General features: G+C 41.4%; 1 protein-coding gene across 9 annotated transcripts in view; it reads right to left on the bottom strand.

Moving 5' to 3' along the window:
- Nucleotides 1-611: 611 nt before the first annotated feature.
- Nucleotides 612-20,848, bottom strand: part of XIAP (X-linked inhibitor of apoptosis) — a 75,287-nt gene continuing 55,050 nt past the window's right edge. For 8 of the 9 annotated variants that reach the window (XM_030806858.1, XM_004092509.3, XM_030806851.1 and 5 more), the window contains 5 exons: nt 19,602-19,701; nt 16,875-16,953; nt 15,103-15,145; nt 7,767-7,967; nt 612-1,520 (listed from right to left, as the gene is read on the bottom strand). In XM_030806858.1, the coding sequence (XP_030662718.1) occupies nt 1,327-1,520; nt 7,767-7,967; nt 15,103-15,145; nt 16,875-16,953; nt 19,602-19,701 (617 nt within the window). In that variant the 3' untranslated portion in view covers nt 612-1,326. Of the gene's footprint in view, nt 1,521-7,766; nt 7,968-15,102; nt 15,146-16,874; nt 16,954-19,601; nt 19,702-20,848 lie in introns of those variants that run through there. The other variant, XM_030806853.1, reaches the window with a different exon arrangement.

Here is a 20,848-nt window from a genome sequence, read left to right as displayed (position 1 = left end):
AAAGCTGTCACTATAACTACAAGCAGTGTACAAACATGCTTCTACATTTACCTACATAAGCTGACAGATGTTTAAAATACTGAGTTAACAAAGATCTTTTAGTAAAGTGACTTAGGCAGGCTTAAACTAGCAAGGATTAAGGATGAATCCTTACTAATTAATTGGAAGATCTGAGACATATTTTATATTTCATTTTACAAAATCAGAAATACTTATTTTGAAATAAGATAAGAAGACATGGTCTACCTGTCAAAAAACTACCACTCAGAAATATTTTTCATCCACAAAGCAGGAAAAACATAAAATCATTTACATTTCACATTGGCACCAAAAAGGTTAACTGCCCTGCCTTCTTGGATTAGAAAAACTAAAGCTGAGTGATAAGCAGTTTTGCAGGCGTTTGAACATGCCTAAGCCTTTAAATCAGTAAAATACTTTCTAAAAATTCTGATTACAAAAGTAATACATACTTATAAAAAATTCGAACAGAACAAAATGAAAAAAATAGAAAGTGAAAAGGCCCCTATAAAACCCCTCTGGGGCCCCTCCCCCAATCCCCCCTCCCCGAAGAGAAACCACATTTAACAGTTTGGTGTATATCTTTCCAAATCTTTTGTTCTATGCATATAAAAAACATACATACTTTGATTTGGCTCAGACTATACATAGTGTTTTGCCACTTGCATTTTACACTTAACATATCTTTGACATCTTTCCATGTCAGTACATGTTGGCTCGATAGTATTCTATCATTAAATACGCTTTCAAAAATGGCAAATCACTTTGAAAAAATAATTCACACAAGTATGTGTTTATAATTTTAAAAGAAAATGGACAGAATCCTAAAACACAACCTCTAAAAACAATCTCTATCTTTCCACCAGCGTGGAACAACTTATTCCTTTTTCACACAAAACAAATTATGTGATTGGGGAGATTAACTCTAATCTCCACATTTATATACAGAAAGCTCCATTTGTTAAGCCTATCTGAAAAGAATAAAAAAATCCAGATGATTAATTCACTTACACTTAGAAATTAAATCAGTATACTATGAATACACATTGCGTTCAGTTATAATATGATGCTTCTTAGTCTATGGTTTCAATTAAATAACAGTAAAAAAAATGGATAATACAGCTAATACCCTGAAAAATCCAGAAATTCAAAGATTATATTGCCAACTAAAACACTGCCATGTACATTTTTTTTCCTACTTGGTAGCAAATGCTAATGGAATTCAATCCTGATTACTTAAAGTCAGTTCACATCACACATTCAATCAGGGTAATAAGAACAACATAACATGCCTACTGTAGAGTTAGATTAAGACATAAAAATTTTTTGCTTGAAAGTAATGACTGTGTAGCACATGGGACACTTGTCAACTGCTTCAGCACATTGTTTACAAGTGACTAGATGTCCACAAGGAACAAAAACGATAGCAATATTTCTATCCATACAGATTTTGCAAAGCTTCTCCTCTTGCAGGCGCCTTAGCTGCTCTTCAGTACTAATCTCTGCAAAAAGAGAAAATAATTATGCTAGTTTTAGACTTTGTTAGTTGTTTAAATTCATTGAAAACATTTATTGAACCCCTAGTACGTGCCAAGCACCCAACAAGTGCCGGGAGATATGAGGATGACTCACACGTGGCATCTGCTCTTAAATAGCTCACATGCTAGTGGGAGAGGATGTAAGATGAGGCTACAGAGGTTAAGCACAAAGTACAAAGTGATAAGTGCTATAATAAAGTTATGTACAAAGTGCTCTGGGACAAGATGAGAAAACAAGTTCTTCTGCTCAGGCTAGTTGGTGAAGGCTTCACAGGTTGGCAGTGGCTGGATCGGGGGAGGAGGGAAGTGGAGGAGTGACATTTAAGCATGGACAGTCATTTGCCAGGCAGAAAAACAAGGGTTAGGTAAAAGGAGCAGCACATGGAAATAGAATTTCCAGAAATAGAGGGATGGATTTGAGGGACACTTCTGAAGTGGGACAAGTAGGATTGGGTGACTGACTGGATATGAGGGCTGAAGAAGAAAGACAAACTAAAGTTGATTACAAGATTGCTAGCTTGGCTGACAAGGATATGGTGATGCCAATAAGAAATATAAAAGGAGGTACAGGTTTGGGATCTTCAGATATTTTTGAGGTGTTTTCAGGACACCCATATAAAAATAACCAGTAGGCAATTGAAGAGTCAAATCTTGAGGCCAGGAGAAGTCAGGGCTAGAGATAGAGATCTGGATGTCATCGGCATATAGGTGGCACTGAAGTACTTGCTTAATTCAGCCTTTCCCAAAATAGTTTTGTGAAATGTGAATAAATATGCCATAAAAAATGTGTTTCATGGTCACATATAACAATAATGACAACAGCAGCAGCAGTTAACAGTAATATTGCATAAACAGTATGTGCTAGGCACTATTCCAAATGCATTACATATTTTAACTATACCTTTATAATCACAACTATTTATTTATTTTATCATCTTTATAATCATTATGTACCAGTGGTTTCCAAATATGGCCTCACATGAGAATAACCTGGGGCATTTTTAAACAACAGATTTCTGGGCTCCATTCACAGAATCTAAAATTTCTGGGGTTGGGCACACTGGCATTTGAGAACCACTGTCATCCAGGACAGGGCAGTACAGTACAATACAGGACAGTATAGTCTATGTTCTCTCTTAGAAATATACAATGCATTTCCCTATTTAACTATGGGGTTCCCTTTTCATGGCATCCTTTTAACATCCTGTTGAACACTATTCTGAAAACATGTTTGGAAAACAATAGTTTATTCAAGAAATACTTACTGGACACTTAACTAGGTTCTAGGTACTAGGGATACAATTAACAAATACATAAAACCTCAGGCCCCCAATAGCTCACAGACAAGTAAAGAACACAAGCAAACAGGAAAGTATAAATAGTATGATGACAAAGGTAATTACAATGTGTTATGGAGAGCACAGGAAGGGTGTGTGTGCATGTGTGCGCATGCATGCATAAACGAAAGCCTCCTCGAGGAAATTATACCTAAAACTGGGTACAAAAGAATGAATTAGGAGTTTACTAGGAGAGGGAGGCCTTGGGGGATAAGGGCAATGGGAGAAAAGTGTTTTAGGCAAAGGAAACAGCATAAGCAAGCTCCAAGGAGAGAGACAGAACGTGGCCTACAAGTGCATAGGCAAAGCTTGGGCACAGAATTTGAGAAAATAGCATGAGATGAGGCTACAAAAGGGTGCCTGATCATGAAAGATTAGGCGAGCCACGTAAAGGAGTTTGGACTTGATCCCAAGGGCCCTGGGAGCCAGTGAAGGGTTTTAAACTAGAGACAGATATGATCACATCTATGTTTCAGAAAGGTTTCTCTGGCTAGAGGGTAGAGGAAAGGATTGTTTAATCTCTTTCTTCTTAAAAAGTACCCTCTTGGGCATAATAAAAACGATAGGCTCAAACACGGAATGTATCAGAGATAAGAAGATAAAGCACTTACCCTTAAGAAGCTTGATCTAATGGGCAGGGCAGAAACCAGTTCCAAAATAGTGTAAAAAGCAAAATGCTCAGCCAGGCATGGTGGCTCACGCCTGTATTCCCAGCACTTTGGGAGGCTGAGGAGGGCAGATCATTTGAGGTCAGGAGCTCAAGACCAGCCTGGCCAACATGGTGAAACCCCATCTCTACTAAAAATACACACACAAAAAATTAGCCAGGTGTGGTGGAGCATGCCTGTAATCCCAGCTACTCGGGAGGCTGAGGCAGGAGAATCGCTTGAACCTGAGAGATGGAGGTTGCAGTGAGCCAAGATTGTGCCACTGCACTCCAGCCTGGGTGACAGAGCGAGACCCTGTCTCAAGAAAAACAAAACAAAACAAAACTCTACCAGCACCAGGAGTAGGTAAGAAGGAGCTCCTAACTCTGCTGTGGGTGCGGGAGAAAACTTGAAAGAAGTGACTTCTGAGCTGAACCTTGAAACATGAGTTCACAAAGTAGATTCAGGGAGTTGGGGGTACAGTGGGGAATGGGACTAGGTATACAGATAGAGAAAAGGTACTCAAGGCAGAGGAAAAAATACAAGTAAAGAAACGGCACTATAAGCTGATTTATATTATAAGAAAGCATCAACACCAAAAAAAGTCAGAATGAAGTGTGTATTTCATGCCAAAAAAATCAAAAGGAGAACAAGTAATTTCCACATTACTTTTAGATGCAATGCTACAACGAGTTAAAAACAAACAGGCTGGGCGCGGTGGCTCACGCCCGTAATCCCAGCTCTCAGGGAGGCAGAGGCGGGAGGATAGCTTGAGCCCAGGAGTTTGAGACCTGTCTGGGCAATATAGCAAGACCCCGTTCTCCACAAAAAGGAAGAAACAAACAAACAAACAAACAAACAAAGCAACAACAATACTGACACCTAGAGTAGTCAAATATAGAGACAAAAAGTAAAATGGTAGTTGCCAGGGGTTGGGAAGAGAGGGAATGGGGAGTTGTTTAATGAACATGTTTTTATTATTATTATTATTTTTTAAAGATGGGGTCTTGCTCTGTATCCCAGGCTGGAGAGCAGTGGTGCAATCACAGCTCATTGCAGCCTTGAGCTCCTGGTCTCAAGCAATCCTCCTGCCTCAGCCTCCCGAGCAGCTGGAACTACAGGCATGCACCACCACGCCTGGCTATTTAATGGATGTAGAGTTTTGGTTTTGCAAGATGAAGAGTTCTAGAGGTTGACTGTGCAACAATGTAAATGTACTTAACACTATGGAACCATACACTAAAAATGGTTAAGATGGTAAATTCTATGTGTATTTTATCACAATTTTTAAAAATCTAAAAAAAAAAAACAAAACTGAAACAAACCCCAAAACACTGGACCAGAAGTCAGGAAATCTGAATTCTATTCCCAACTATCGGTGTGATCCTAGGCAACAGCCCATCTGTACTTCAGGTTCCCGATTAAGGTCATAAAAGTTATAAAATGGGCTGGGTGCGGTGGTTCATGCCTGTAATCCCAGCACTTTAGGAGGCCGAGGCGGGCAGATCACCTGAGGTTAGAAGTTAGAGACCGGCCTGACCAACATGGAGAAACTCTACTAAAAATACAAAATTAACAGGGTGTGGTGGCACATGCCTGTAATCCCAGCTACTCAGGAGGCTGAGGCAGGAGAATCGCTTGAACCTGGGAGGTGGAGGATGCGGTGAGCCAAGATTGCACCATTGCATTCCAGACTGGGCAACAAAAGTGAAACTCTGTCTCCAAAAAAAAAAAAAAGTTATAAAATAATCTTTAAGGTTCCTTTGGTTCTGATTGTTTGTGATACCATATCATCTCATTTTTTTCTATATTATTTCATCCTTGTATAAAGCCACTAACTTGAGATGGTGATATTCTGGGCATAGATCTTTTCCCCTCAGACCAGTAGTTTACCACTGGCAATTACTTCCCTCTTGGCTTAAAGGTAACTACTGGATTCTACATACTTCCCTACAGCGCCTTTCCCCTTCTCCTCCCCACAAAGCCCTCTTCTAGGTCAGAAGGTTACTGGCACATGAGCAATAAAGGCTAGATAACTTTTGATGTTATTTGCTAATATTTGTATTATTTAAAACCTCTTCTAGAATAAACTGATGTTATTCATTTTACTATTAGAGCAGATTCATGTGGAAAGACAGATAAGAAATGAATATGGGTTATTTGATTTTTATATTATATACAGTTATATATATACATAAAGATTAAAATAAGTACTTTAGTACATACACTAAATAAAGGGCTTTATCTTACACTACATAATTTTCTCAAAGAAAGAAAAAAAGATACTGATTCGGTACTATTTTTACAAGACATTTTACTAGGGCATTCTCTGTTACACAGCCATTGGCAAAAAAGTTTAGTACTAAATCTAGGATTTCTCAGTAAGTGACAATGTTATATTTTCTCTAATAACCTTCACCTGCTTTACTTCAGTTAGCCTCATCCTTATTTTATATAAAATTAAAAGATTCTTAGTGCCAGTCTTTCCTCATCAGCTTTTGGGAAGACAAATAGGCAGCAGTCCCAGCATGAGTAGAGAGCCTGTATCAATTACTTGCCTCTCGATTTAGTGAGACTGAGGAGAGTTCAAATGAATTCCAAACCTTAGGCTCTCCTTCCCACACTATCCTAGTTTGTAGTCTACGTGATAATATGAGCATCCACTGACTCCTGTTAGATAAAGAAAAGACACTCTCCCTAATGCACAGTCTGTTGATCTCTTCCTACTACAACCTGCTAAATCTTTCTGCTGCAGATACATTAAGGTTTGAAAACTAACAACTTATGGCCAAACTTAATCAAGCGCGTGTTTAAGATGCAGGAAAAAAATGACAAAATTGCTTGTATTTCTGTTATAGCAGAAAAATTCCAGCCTGGCCAACTTGGCGAAACCCTGTCTCTACTAAAAATACAAAAAATTAGCTGGGCGTGGTGGCACATGCCTGTAATTCCAGCTACTTGGGAGGGTGAGGCAGGAGAATCGCTTGAGCTGGGGAGGCGGAGGTTGCAGTGAGCCAAGATCGCACCATTGCACTCCAGCCTGGGCGATAGAGTGAGACTCTGTCTTAAAACAAATAAAAAATAAAAAATAAGAAAGAAAGATGACAAGTAAAGGATTTATTTTACCACCACCAAGATAAGTGGAGCTTGTGTAAATTTTAAATAAATGCATCTATAAGGAAAAAATTGGAAGCTTTCCATTGATTCTTACATCAATGAATATAATTTTAAATATCATTAATGTTCATGTTCATACTGTTTCATAACTTACATAATTATCTGAATAATGTTTCAAAAGCACTTGAAATATCTTAAAGATCAAAAGGATCTTAAATCCGTCAAAAATAAGTAAACGTTTAAGTTTTTTTAGCAGTAGGAGAATTCTCATCTTTTTGGAGGGAGGATGATCAAGAGCTTAGAGAACTATTACAGGTAAAGTACCCAAAAGTGTACTCAGTTTGAAACCTCTTCTTTAACCTTTGATGTTGTTGGCAAGCACTATAGTGTCCATCATCCTTAAAGGAGAGAGATATATATTTTGAGACAAGATCTCGCTCAGTTGCCCAGGCTGAAGTGTAGTGGCATGATCATGGCTCACTGCAGCCTTGACCTCCCTGGCTCAGGTGATCTTCCCCGCTCAGCCTCCCAGGGAGCTGGGACTACAGGCACACACCACTATGCCCGGCTAATTTTTGTACTTTTTGTAGAGACAGTCTCATTATGTTGCCCAGGCTGGTAGAACTCATATTTTTAATCTTTTTTCCATGATTAATGTAACATTTGGAAATGAAGCCTTTGGGAAGTAATTAGGTTTAGATGAGGTCATGAATATGAGACCCCCATGATGGGATTAGTGCCCCTAAAAGTAGAGGAAAAGAGACCAGAGTACTTGCTCCATCTTGTCCCATCCAACCCCAACCCATGCCATGCGATGACACAGTGAGAAGGCAGCCATCTGCAAGGCAGGAAGAGGGCCCTCACCAATAACCGAATCAGCCAGCACCTTGATTTTGGAGCCTCCAAAACTGTCAGAAATAAGTCTGTTGTTTAAGACACCTAGTCTATGGAATTTTATTATAGCAGCTTGAGCAGACTAACACACAGCATTAAGGTTATGTTTTAAAAATGTCCATATCCACCTGTCCCAGCCTCCCAAAGTGCTGAGATTACAGGTGTGAACCACCACATCCGGCCCTTTCTTGCTTTTTAAAAACAGCAATGCATACCTTTCTGTAATGAAGTTTGACTTGACTCATCTTGCGTACTGTCTTTCTGAGCATTCACTAGATCTGCAACCAGAACCTCAAGTGATTTATAGTTGCTCCCAGATATCTGAATTTTTTCCTCCATTATTTTCTTAATGTCCTTGAAGCTGAACCCCATTCGTATAGCTTCTTGTACCATAGGATTTTGGAAGATGGTATCATCTGAAATAAAAATTGGTGAGGAAAAAGAACATAGAATTTAAACAATTATTTTCATTATCACAACTCAATAGCAAAATATAGTTAAAATGCAAAAATTAAGGAGCAAGCGAAAGAACAAAAACAAACCAGCAAAGCAAAGCTGCTTTGGGAAGATTTTTTGAAGTATTCAGGCACTGAAAAATCACTTTCAGAATCTTACAATTAATTGTAAATGCAATGAGTATGTATTTTGTAGTGTTTGAAACGATGCAAGGTAAAATAGGCAAGAAAAAGGTTAAGTGCTTCAAAAATCTGAACTTTTTTGAATCTAGCTGTACTCATTCACAATTAACCTAAGGGACTTAAAGAGTGGATGTTGTTACTGAGTCACTAGCAATTATTTGGGGAAAATGATGGGAAATCAGGGAAGTCCCAGTCTATAACCTTGAATGTGTCAATTTCCTAGCTCTCAAACTTCGTTTCTGTAGCAGAGCGGGTAGGACTGAATAAAGCAAGAAAGTCAATGGAAACTTGTTTTTATGATACTTAAAGTAGGAACACAGCATGTGTAGGGAAGTGCTAAGACAGGACACTTATACCCTCTGACTCATCAATTCCACTCTTGGGTATTAAAAATGAATGTATATCTCTGCCAAAGATATGCACAAGAATATTCATAGCAGTGTTATTTATAATAGCCCCAAACTGGAAACAACTCAAATGTCCACCATCAGGTGAGCAGATACATAAATTGTGGTATATTCATATGCTACACAGCAAGAAAAAAAAAAAACTATTGCCACAGACAGTATGGATGGATCTCATAGATATAATAAGCAAAATATAATCATAATTCATCATTATGACACAAAAGAGTACCTACTGCATGAGTCCATTTATAAGAACTTCAAAACTAATCTATGGTAATAAACAAAATTAATCTATGGTAATAGAAGCCAGAATATAACTTGGGGATGAGTACTGATGGGGAAGGAGCATGAAAGAGCTTTCTAGGGTTGTGGAAATGTTCTATATCTTAATCTGGAGGATAGTTACACAGATAAATATATATATTTTAACATACACATTTTAATATATATTTAACACATATTTTATTTAATATATATTTTAACATATATATGTGAAAATTCCTCAAGTAGAAAACTTACGATTAGGGTACTTTAAGCACTTTACTGTACATGTGTATGTGTGTGTGTGTGTGTGTGTGTGTGTGTGTGTGTATATATATATATATATCTTTTTTTTTTTTTTTTTTGAGACGTAGTCTCGCTCTGTCACCCAGGCCGGAGTGTAATGGCGCGTCTCGGCTCGCTGCAACCTCCGCCTCCGAGGTTCAAGCAATTCTCTTCCCTCAGCCTCTCAAGTAGCTGGGATTACAGGCATGAGCCACCATGCCTGGCTAATTTTTTTGTATATTTAGTAGAGATGGGGTTTCACTATATTGGCCAGACTGCTCTCGAACTCCTGACCTCGTGATCCACCTGCCTCAACTTCCCAAAGTGCTGGGATTACAGGCGTGAGCCACTGCGCCCGGCTACTGTATGTATATTATAGCTCAATAAACGTTTTTTGAAAGACAGGAGGCTAGGTGCAGTGGCTCACACCTGTAATCCCAGCACTTTGGGGAGGCCAAGGGGGATTCCTTGAGGCCTGGAGTTTGAAACCACCCTGGCCAACAAAGCGTGACCCTATCTCTATTAAAAAATAAAAATAAAAGATAAAGCTGGGCATGGTGGCTCACGTCTGTAGTCCCAGCATTTCGGGAGGCTAAGATGGGCAGATCGCTTGAGCCTAGGAGTTCAAAACACGGTCTCTGCAAAAAATACCAAAAAAAAAAAAAAAAAAAAAAAAAAAAAATTACCCGGGCATAGTGGCGGGCGCCCATAGTCCCGGCTACTCAGGAGGCTGAGGCAGGAGAATGGCGTGAACCCGGGAGGCGGAGGTTGCGGTGAGCCGAGATGGCGCCACTGCACTCCAGCCTGGGCGACAGAGCAAGATTCTGTCTCAAAAAAACAAAAAAAACAAAACAAACAAAAAAGAAAAACTCTGTTGGGAGATTATAATACAGACAAAAGACCAGTTAGGAGACTACTACAATTGTCCAGTTGAAAAACAAGGAAGGGCCTCAACTAGAGCAGAATAAGTGGGAAAGTCTGAAGCAACATTAAAAAGGTGGAATCCATCAAATTTGATGATTAATTAAATGTAAAAGGATTACAGAGAGCAAAGGGCTTAGGAACAACATAAATTACTGGGCAACCTTGTGAACTGTGGTACCATTAACCAATACAGGAGAAAACAGTGCAGGATTAGATTCAGTCTGAGTGGTTTTTAGAGATGCATTCTAGGTGGAAATGTCCAGAGGGCAACTAGACGTTGCTCTTTCCTGCTTCTCCTATCTTTGACTTGTTTTTATTTTCAGTTTGTTTTGTTGCTCCATTACTTGTGCCCACCTAATTAGATGTTGGTGGTTCCCTTCCATTCCCTCATCGACCCTTCTGAAAAATGGTCTTTCCAGCCGGGCGTGGTGGCTCACGCCTGTAATCCCAGTACTTTGGGAGGCTAAGGTGGATCACCTGAGGTCAGGAGTTCAAGACCAGCCTGGCCAACATGGCGAAACCCTGTCTCTACTAAAAATACAAAAATTAGCCGGGCGCAGTGGCATGTGCCTGTAGTCCCAGCTACTCGGGAGGCTGATGCAGGAGAATCACTTGAACCCGGGAGACGGTGGTTGCAGTGAGCCACGATCGCACCACTGCACTCCAGCCTGGGTGACAGAGCGAGACTCCGTCTCAAAAAAAAAAAAAAAAAAAAAGGTCTTTCCAGACACTTCCCCTACCAGCAACATCTTACTCTCATTTATACAGGTTTTATTATCCTCCTACTTCAATGTCCTGCAGGTATCTCAAACTCAACTTGCTAAAAACAAAAAGGAAGGACATGGACCCCTACCTGACACCATGTACAAAAATTAACTCAAAATGGATCAAAGACCAGAATGTAAGATATAACACCATAAAACTCTTAGAAGAAAACATAGGTATAAACCTTGGTGACCGTGGATTAGGCAATGGTCTCTTAAATATGACATTAAAAGCACGAGGAACACACACAAGAAATAGATAAATTGGATTTCATAAAAATTAAAGACGTTTCGCTGGGCACGGTGGCTCACACCTGTAATCCCAACACTTTGGGAGCCCGAGGCAGGCGGATCACCTGAGGTCAGGAGTTCGAGATAAGCCTCAACATGGAGAAACCCCATCTCTACTAAAAATACGAAATTAGCCGGGCGTGGTGGTGCACCCTGTAATCCCAGCTACTGGGGAGGCTGAGGCAGGAGAATTGCTTGAACCTGGGAGGCGGAGGTTGCGGTGAGCCGAGATGGCGCCATTGCACTCCAGCCTGGGCAACAAGAGCGAAACTCCGTCTCAAAAATAAATAAATAAATAAAGACGTTTATGCTTCAAGGAACACCAACAAGAAAGTGAAAAAGGTGGCCGGGTGCAGTGGCTCACGCCTGTAATTCCAGTACTTTGGGAGGCTGAGGTGGGCAGATGATGAGGTCAGGAGTTTGAGGCCAGCCTGGCCAACATGGTGAAACCCCATCTCCACTAAAAATACAAAAAAAATTAGCCAGCCGTGGTGGTGCACACCTGTAATCCCAGCTACTCGGGAGGCTGAAGCAGGAGAACTGCTTGAGCCTGGGAGGTGGAGGTTGCAGTGAGCAGAGATCACGCCTCCGCACTCCAGACTGGGCAACAGAGCAAGACTCCGTCTTGGGGGAAAAAAAAAAAAGGAAACCCACAGAATGGAAGAAAATACTTGCAAATCATAAATCTGACAGGGACTTTTAGATATAAATAACTATAATCTTCATTTAGAAAGTAAAAGAGGCCAAAAAAAAACCTGTAATATATAAAGATCTCTTTTTTTTTTTTTTTTTTGAGAAGGAGTCTCGCTCTTTCACCCAGGCTGGCGTGCAGTGGCGTGATCTCGGCTCACTGCAGGCTCTGCCCCCCGGGGTTCACGCCATTCTCCTGCCTCAGCCTCCCACGTAGGTGGGACTACAGGCGCCCGCCACCTCGCCCGGCTAATTTTTTGTACTTTTAGTAGAGACGGGGTTTCACCGTGTTAGCCAGGATGGTCTCGATCTCCTGACCTCGTGATCCGCCCGCCTCGGCCTCCCAAAGTGCTGGGATTACAGGCGTGAGCCACCGCGCCCGGCCATAAAGATCTCTTTTAACTCGGTAACAAAAAGATAACCCATCCCCCTAGACTGTTCAGTAGAAAAAGGACAACCCAAATAAAAAATGGTCAAGGCTGGGCACAGTGGATCACACCTGTAATCCCAGCACTTTGGGAGGCCAAGAGAGGCAGATTCTTTGAGCCTAGGAGTTTGAGACCACCAGGGCAACAATGGCGAAACCTTCTCTCTATAAAAAAATACAAAAATTAACTGGGTGTGGTGGCGCACACCCGTAGTCCCAGCTACCCGGAAGACTGAGGCAGCAGAATTGCTTGAGCCAGGGAGGTCGAGGCCACAGTGAGCGTGACTGTACTAATGCACTCCAGCCCGAGTGACTGAGCAAGACCCTGTCTCAAAAAAAAAGAAGAAATAATGGGCCGGGCATGGTGGCTCACACCTGTAATCCCAGCACTTTGGGAGCCCAAGGCGAGTGGATCACCTGAGGTCACGAGTTCAAGACCAGCCTGGCTAACATGGCGAAACCCCGTCCCTACTAAAAATACAAAAATTAGCCAGGTGTGGTGGTGAGCACCTGTAATCCCAGCTACTAGGGAGGCTGAGTCAGGAGGATCGCTTGAACCCAGGAGGCAGAGGTTGTAGTCAGCTGAGATTGTACCACTGCACTCCAGCCTGGGCGACAGAGCAAGACTCCGTCTCAAAAAAAAAAAAAAAAGTCAAAGGAGATGAACAGACATTTCTACAAAGAAGATTTACAAATGGCCAATAAGCACATGAAAAGATGCTCAATATCATTAATCATCAGGGAAATGCAAAACAAAACCACAATGAGATACCATGTCACATCCACTAGAATGGCTGTGATAAATAAGATGGATAATGAATGTAGAGAAAATGAAATCCTCATACACTGCTGGTAGGAATGTTAAAGGGTGCAGTCACTTTGGAAATCTGTCTGGTAGTTTATCAAAAGGTTAAATATAGAATAACCACATGACCCAGCAATTCCATCCCTGGATATATACCCAAGAGAACTGGGTATATAACATGTCTATACAAAAACTTATACACAGATGTTCATAGAACCATCACTCATAATAGTCAAAAAGTAGAAACAAGCCAAATGTCAACTGACAAATGGATAAACAAAATGTGGTATTATTTATACAATGGACTCTTTCTACAATAAAAAAGAATGAAGTACTCATATATGCTACAACATGGATACACCTTGAGGACACATATTACATTATTCCATTTATATTAAATGTCCAGAATAGGCAAGTCCATAGAGACAGAAAGTAGATTACTGGTTGCCTTGGCCTAGGGGTAGGGTGGGCAATGGAGAATGACTGTTGATGGGTGAGCATGGAGTTTCTTGTTGGGGTAATGATAGTGTTCTGCAATTAAACAGTAGTAATGCCACTCACTGCGTGGGGGGTAGCCCTGCTCTGCAGGAGCAGTCATGGAGCTGAATTTATGTTTGTTTGATTTATTTATTTATTTATTTATTTATTTTTGAGATAGAATCTCGGTCCATCACCCAGGCTGGAGTGCAGTAGCACGATCTCAGCTCACAGAAACCTCCGCCTCCCAGGTTCAAGCAATTTTTATGCCTCAGCCTCCTGAGTAGCTGGAACCACAGGTGCGTGCCACCACGCCCTGGTAATTTTTGTATTTTTCTTTTGTTTTTGGAGGTAGAGTTTTGCTCCTTTTTGCCCAGGGTGTAGTGCAATGGCGTGGTCTCGGCTCACTGCAACCTCTGCCTCCCAGGTTCAAGCAATTCTCCTGCCCCAGCCTCCCAAGTAGCTGGGATTACAGGCGTGCGGCGCCACACTCAGCTAATTTTGTATTTTTAGTAGAGACGGAGTTTCACTATGTTGGCCAGGCTGGTCTCGAACTCCGGACCTCAGGTGATCCACCTGCCTTGGCCTCCCAAAGTGCTGGGATTACAGGCGTGAGCCACCACACCCAGCCCCTTGTAATTCTTAAGATACTAAATAGATGATGGTACCAGTTTAGGAAGTGGGGAATCACTAGACATATTCTAAATTAAACTTTCTACTGCTTTTGAAATATGATGCCTAAGTTGAAAATGAGATCTGCACTGTGATGTAGGATTCAGAAGACCTTGCTTGTGGTCCTAGTTCCACTAACGATTTGTAATGTGCTTGTGTACAAGTCACTTAACCTCTCTGACTCTGTTTCTTCATCTGAAAAGTTGGGATAACAATTACCTTCCTTGCTTAGCATAGTATCTTTCTCTGCCCACTTTTTGAGTTTTAAAACCTCTACTTCTCCATGAGGTAACAGGAGGTAAACAAACCAAACCTTACACCTCTGTGAAAAAGCTGGGGAAGGTACAATGACAGTATGGGATAAAGAAGCGGGTGGGTTAGGGCTTATCAGGGTAATGGCACACTAGTAGAAAACTGAAATAATTTTGGCTTACTTAAGGAACCCCAGGTACAAAAAGACACTTCACCCTTTCTCTTGTGATTTTAGCAGAGATGGTAATGAGGCAGCCTATCAGTGTTCCTCCTGAACTTGGAAAAACTATCTGATGGCCTACTAACATTTTTAATACAGACACGTCTGACTGATTTTTTTTTTCTTTTATTTTTGAGATGGAGTCTTGCCCTGTTGCCCAGGCTAGAGTGCACTGGCACGATCTCAGCTGACTGCAATCTCCACCGCCCAGGTTCGGTAGTCCCAGCTACTCGGGAGGTTGAGGCAGGAGAATCAGTTGAACCCGGGACGCAGAGGTTGCAGTGAGCTGAGATCGCACCACTGCACTCCAGCCTGGGCAACAGAGTGAGACTCTGTCTCTAAATAAATAAAAAATAATAAATAAATAAATAAATAAATAAATAAATAAATAAATAAATTGGCAGTTAAATTAAAAGGAGAGTTAACAAGCATATTTACCAATTCTTCTAGTTAGTGATGGTGTTTTCTCAGTAGTTCTTACCTGTAACAGAAATAGGAATTGCAAGTTAGAATTACTTTTGGTAGAGGCAATCATTTCCATTTGAAAAGTGAAATTAATCATAAATTTAAAATAAATTGGCTTTATTCCAATTCAATATGTGAATATTCACAAAAGGCATAGCCTGATGGAGCTAGAAGGAAGTTATCAGATTATCTAATCTAATCCCTTCATTTTACAAACAAGAAGCTGAGGCCCAGGAAGAATGAATGACTTCAAGGCAGAGTCACTGGGGCAACTCTAGTCTCCCATTTTAGTCCAGGGTTCTTTCCACCTATTACTGATGCCTTGGCCACCTCAGTTCATCCTATCAATTTATTTATTTATTTATTTATTTATTTATTTTTTATTTTTGAGATGGAGTGTCACTCTTGTTGCCCAGGCTGGAGTGCAGTGGCGTGATCTCAGCTCACTGTAACCTCCACCTCTCAGGTTCAAGCAATTCTCCTGCCTCAGTCTCCCCAGTAGCTGAGATTACAGGCGCCCGCCATTATGCCTGGCTAAATTTTTGTATTTTTAGTAGAGACGGGGTTTCATCATGTTGGCCAAGTTGGTCTTGAACTCCTGACCTTGGGTGATCCATCCGCCTCGGCCTCCCAAAGTGCTGGGATTACAGGCGTGAGCCACCGTGCCCAGCGTCCATCCTATCAATTCAGATATGTTTTTGAGATTTTATTGTCTGCAAAAAGTTTAAAACTACTTATGAGTACAAAGCACATTATACAAAGATCTAATTTCAGAAGGCTAAAGGACTTTTAATATTTTAGTTCTTCAAGCCCATTTTTGCCTACAATGATACTTAAATCAGTTCATCCTGATTATCTTTTGACAAATTTACTTCAGGTAAAGAATAAGAAACACTTTTTAGGCTCTCTCTCTCTTTTTTTTTTTTTTTTTTTTTTTTAAGAGATAAGGTTTCCCTTTCTCACGCAGGCTGGAGTACAGTGGAATGAACCTGGCTCACTGCATCCTCTGACCTTCTGGGCTCAAGTGATCCTCCCGCCTCAGCCGCCCAAGTAGCTGGGACTACAGGCATGTACCACAAGTCTGGCTAATTGGTTTTTAAAGTTTTCTTTTTTTTTTTTTTTTGAGACGGAGTCTCGCTTTTTCACCCAGGCTGGAGTGCAGTGGCTCAATCTCAGCTCACTGCAAGCTCCGCCTCCCGGGTTCACGCCATTCTCCTGCCTCAGCCTCTCCGAGTAGCTGGGACTACAGGCGCCCACCACCACACCCGGCTAATTTTTTGTATTTTTAGTAGAGACGGGGTTTCACCGTGGTCTCGATCTCCTGACCTCGTGATCCGCCCGCCTCGGCCTCCCAAAGTGCTGGGATTACAAGCGTGAGTCACCACGCCCGGCCGGTTTTTAAAATTTTCTGTAGAGACAGGGTCTCACTATGTTGCCTAGGCTGATCTCAAACTCCTGGGCTCAAGCAATCCTCTCGCCTTGGCCTCTCAAAATGTTGGAATTACAGGTGTGAAACACTGTGCCTGGCTAGCTCTCACCTTTAAAGCCCATCATACATTTATTATTTTGTTTTTAACTTAAAATTTGTGTTTTGATGTAATGTACACATATATTGATTTATAATACTATACTGTGAATTTTGCATGAATAACTATAAAACAAATGATATAATATAAATTATATAATGAAAATATAAATTGTAATTTGAAATGTGAATTTGAAAATATAAATTATATGAGACTTACCAGACACTCCTCAAGTGAATGAGTTAAATGAATATTGTTTATATATTCTTGCCCCTTCTGTTCTAACAGATATTTACACCTAAACAATTAAAAGATTAAACTTTAGTAGCTGATAAATTAGTGAAGTAAAAGCAAAGATATAATCTCCATCATATTAATTCTATTAATTCCATTAACTTGCTTTTCAGTACTTCTAAGGAGCCACAAAGTAAAATGTTGCCCAATTCCCTATCCTACTGTCATTTTAAGGTTTAAAAAGTTCCCTTTGTTATGCTACCTATGCTAATGTTAGCAGAGCAAAAAATATCAACTTGAGAACTTTCTAAAACAAGTTATTAAATTAGCACCTTGACTTTTTTCTTTTTTTTTTTGAGACAGAGTCTCGCTCTGTCACCCAGGCTGGAGTGCAGTGGCACGATCTTGGCTTACTGCAACATCCGCCTTCCGGGTTCAAGCGATTCTCCTGCCTTAGCCTCCTGAGTAGCTGGGATTACAGGCATGCACCACTACGTCTGGCTAATTTTTGTATTTTTAGTAGAGACAGGGTTTCACCATGTTGGTCAGGCTGGTCTCAAACTCCTCACCTCAAGTGATCTGCCTGCCTCAGCCTCCCGAAGTGCTGGGATTACAGGCATGAGCCACCACGCCCAGCCCATCTTAACAGGTTTTATTTAAAGAATTAACCAATTGCCCATTTAAAAGGAATTCTTTAGGCTTTTCAATATTTACTTTTAAAGCTGTTTAAGGATAAGATTTCTTTTCAAATGATTGCTCTGAAGTTTTGTTTTTTATTTTTATTTTTTGAGATGGAGTTTCACTCTTGTTGCCCAGGCTGGAGTGCAATGGCACGATCTTGGCTCACTGCAACCTCTGCCTCCCGGGTTCAAGCGATTCTCCTGCCTCAGCCTCCTGAAGAGCTGGGATTACAGGCATGCGCCACCACGCTCAGCTAATTTTGTATTTTTAGTAGAGAGGGGGTTTCTCCATGTTGCTCAGGCTGGTCTCGAACTCCCGACCTCAGGTGATCCACCCACCTTGGCCTCCCAAAGTGCTGGGATTACAGGCGTAAGCCACCGTGCCCGGCTGGTTTTTTTGTTTTTGTTTTTGTTTTTGAGACAGTGTCTCACTCTGTCGCCCGGGCTGGAGTGCAGTGGCGCCGAGTGCAGTGCTGTCAGCTCACCACAACCTCTGCCTCCCCAGCTCAAGCGATCCTCTTACCTCAGCCTCATGAGTAACTGGAACTACAGGTGTGTGCCACCATGACTGGCTAATTTTTTTTTTTTTTTTGTATTTTTTGTAGAGACAGGGTCTCACTATGTTGTCCAGGCTGGTCTCAAACTCTTGGGCTCCAGCAATCCACCCGCCTCAGCCTCCCAAAGTGCGGAGATTACAGGCGTGGGCCACCACACCCCAACCAGAGATCTTAAAATGTGAACAATTGTATGTCATAGAGATAATTAGATACATTAATATTTCCTAGGGGTATGATGGCTTCTTAAGGAATCTCCTTGGCAATATGGGCTCTCATGCTGATCATAAAAGAGCCTACTTCCAACAACAAAAAAGCACACATTTCCTAATCTGTATTTAAAAATTGGATAATCTAGAGGCCAAGCGTGGTGGCTCATGCTTGTAATCCCAGCACTTTGGGAGGCTGAGGCGGGTGGACCACCTGAGGCTGGGAGTTCAAGCCCAGCCTGACCAACATGGTTAAACACCGTCTCTACTAAAAATATAAAAAATTAGCTGGGCGTGGTGGCGGGCGCCTGTAATCCCAGCTACTCAGGAGGCTGAGCCAGGAGAATCACTTGAACCCAGGAGGCGGAGATTGCAGTGAGCTGAGATAGCACCATTGCACTCCAGCATGGGCGACAAGAGCAAAACTCTGTCTCAAAAAAAAAAAAAAAAAAAAAAAAAAAAGAAATGGGATAATCTAGAGGCCAGGCGCAGTGGCTCACACCTGTAATCCCAGCACTTTGGGAGGCCGAGGCGGGCCAATCACCTGAGGTCAGGAGTTCAAGACCAACCTGGCCAACATGGTGATACTCTGTCTCTACTAAAAAATACAAAAATAAGCCAGAATCCCAGCACTTTGGGAGGCCGAGGCGGGCGGATGACAAGGTCAGGAGATCAAGACCATCCTAGCCAACATGGTGAAACCCTGCCTCTACTAAAAATATAAAAAATTAGCTGGGCGTGGTGGCGCTTGCCTGTCGTCCCAGCTACTCGGGAGGCTGAGGCAGGAGAATCGCTTGAACCTGGGAGGCGGAGGTTGCAGTGAGCCAAGATAACACCACTGCACTCCAGCCTGGCAACAGAGTGAGACTCCATATCAAAAAAAAAAAAAAAAAAAAATTAGCCAGGCATGGTGGCGGTGGCGGGTGCCTGTTATCCCAGCTACTCAGGAGACTGAGGCACAAGAATCACTTGAACCTGGGAGGCGGAGGTTGCAGTGGGCCAAGATTGCGCCACTGCACTCCAGCCTGCGCAAGAGAGTGAGACTTCGTCTCAAAAAAAAAAAGGGATAATCTGAATGTCATAGATATCACACATAAGCAGTGAATGTTTTGGTCATCAGAGAAGGCTTATAAACCTTGCTCATTTTTATAAAACTAGCATGAATTTCAAGCCATAGTGAAGGCAAAAATAGTTGAGGTAAAAAGTAATTCAAGTCTCCCACTGCATGCTAGCCAACTTGCCTGTACAATGAACAATTAAATATCTTACCCTGGATACCATTTAGCATGTTGTTCCCAAGGGTCTTCACTGGGCTTCCAATCAGTTAGCCCTCCTCCACAGTGAAAGCACTTTACTTTATCACCTTCACCTGCGAAAACACACAGGAATATATGTATTTGTGCAATTAGAAGCTTACACAAAAATATTCATTTAACACCTAAAAATTAAGCACATCTAAAAAACATGAAAATCTCACAGCTTAAAACAAGACATTCAAATTCACATCTAAGTAACAGATACGATCTTTATCCTTTGAGGAAGAAATACACACTAAATTCACTGATTCAATCTGAGGTATTTTTACAGAAGACAAAAATAAAACTGCCCAAGTTTTATGTTAAAAACTAAAATTGTTACTTTCTTCCTTTTTTGAGACTGAGCCTGGCTCTGTTCCCCAGACTGGAGTGCAATGGCACAGTCTTGGCTCACTGCAACCTTTGCCTCCTGAGTGCAAGCGATTCTCCTGCCTCAGCCTCTCAAGTAGCTGGGATTACAGGCATGCGCCACCACACCCGGCTAATTTATATCTTTGGTAGAGATGGGGTTTCACCATGTTGGCCAGCCTGATCTTGAACTCCTGACCTCAAGTGATCCGCCCGCCTCGGCCTCCCAAAGTGTTGGGATTACAGGCGTGAGCCACTGCGCCTGGCATACTTTATTTTCATTTATTTATTTATTTATTTTATTATTATTTTTTTTTTCTGAGATGGAGTTTTACTCTTGTTGTCCAGGCTGGAGTGCAATGGCGCGATCTCGGCTCACTGCAACCTCTGCCTTCTGGGTTCGAGTGATTCTCCTGCCTCAGTCTCCTGAGTAGCTGGGATTACAGGCGCGTGCCATCATGCCCAGCTAATTTTTATATTTTTAGTAGAGACGGGGTTTCGCCATGTTGGCCAGGCTGGTCTTGAACTCCTGACCTCAGATGATCCACCCACCTCAGCCTCCCAAAGTGCTGGGATTACAGGCGGGAGCCACCGCGCCCGGCCATACTTTCTTTTTAGTATGTTATTTGGGACACCAATATTGTATTTACTGTTTCAAACTGTGAAATTTTAAAACAAGTTATGTTCCAAGTATTAGTAACATTAAAGTTCTACATAATGAAATTGTAAGTTTCTCTAAGTTTATAGCTACATGACACTAAACAAACCTTCAAGATTACTATATGATGGTACATAAATAAAATCTTTTGAAATAACCAATATTTTATAGGCATTATTCAATCTTAAAATAAA

The sequence above is a fragment of the Nomascus leucogenys genome, chromosome X (genome assembly GCF_006542625.1).
Source record: "Nomascus leucogenys isolate Asia chromosome X, Asia_NLE_v1, whole genome shotgun sequence".
In the NCBI taxonomy this organism is placed as follows: Eukaryota; Metazoa; Chordata; class Mammalia; order Primates; family Hylobatidae; genus Nomascus; species Nomascus leucogenys.
The sequence above is the reverse complement of the archived record's forward strand: the minus strand, read 5'-3'. Positions and strand labels throughout refer to the sequence as shown.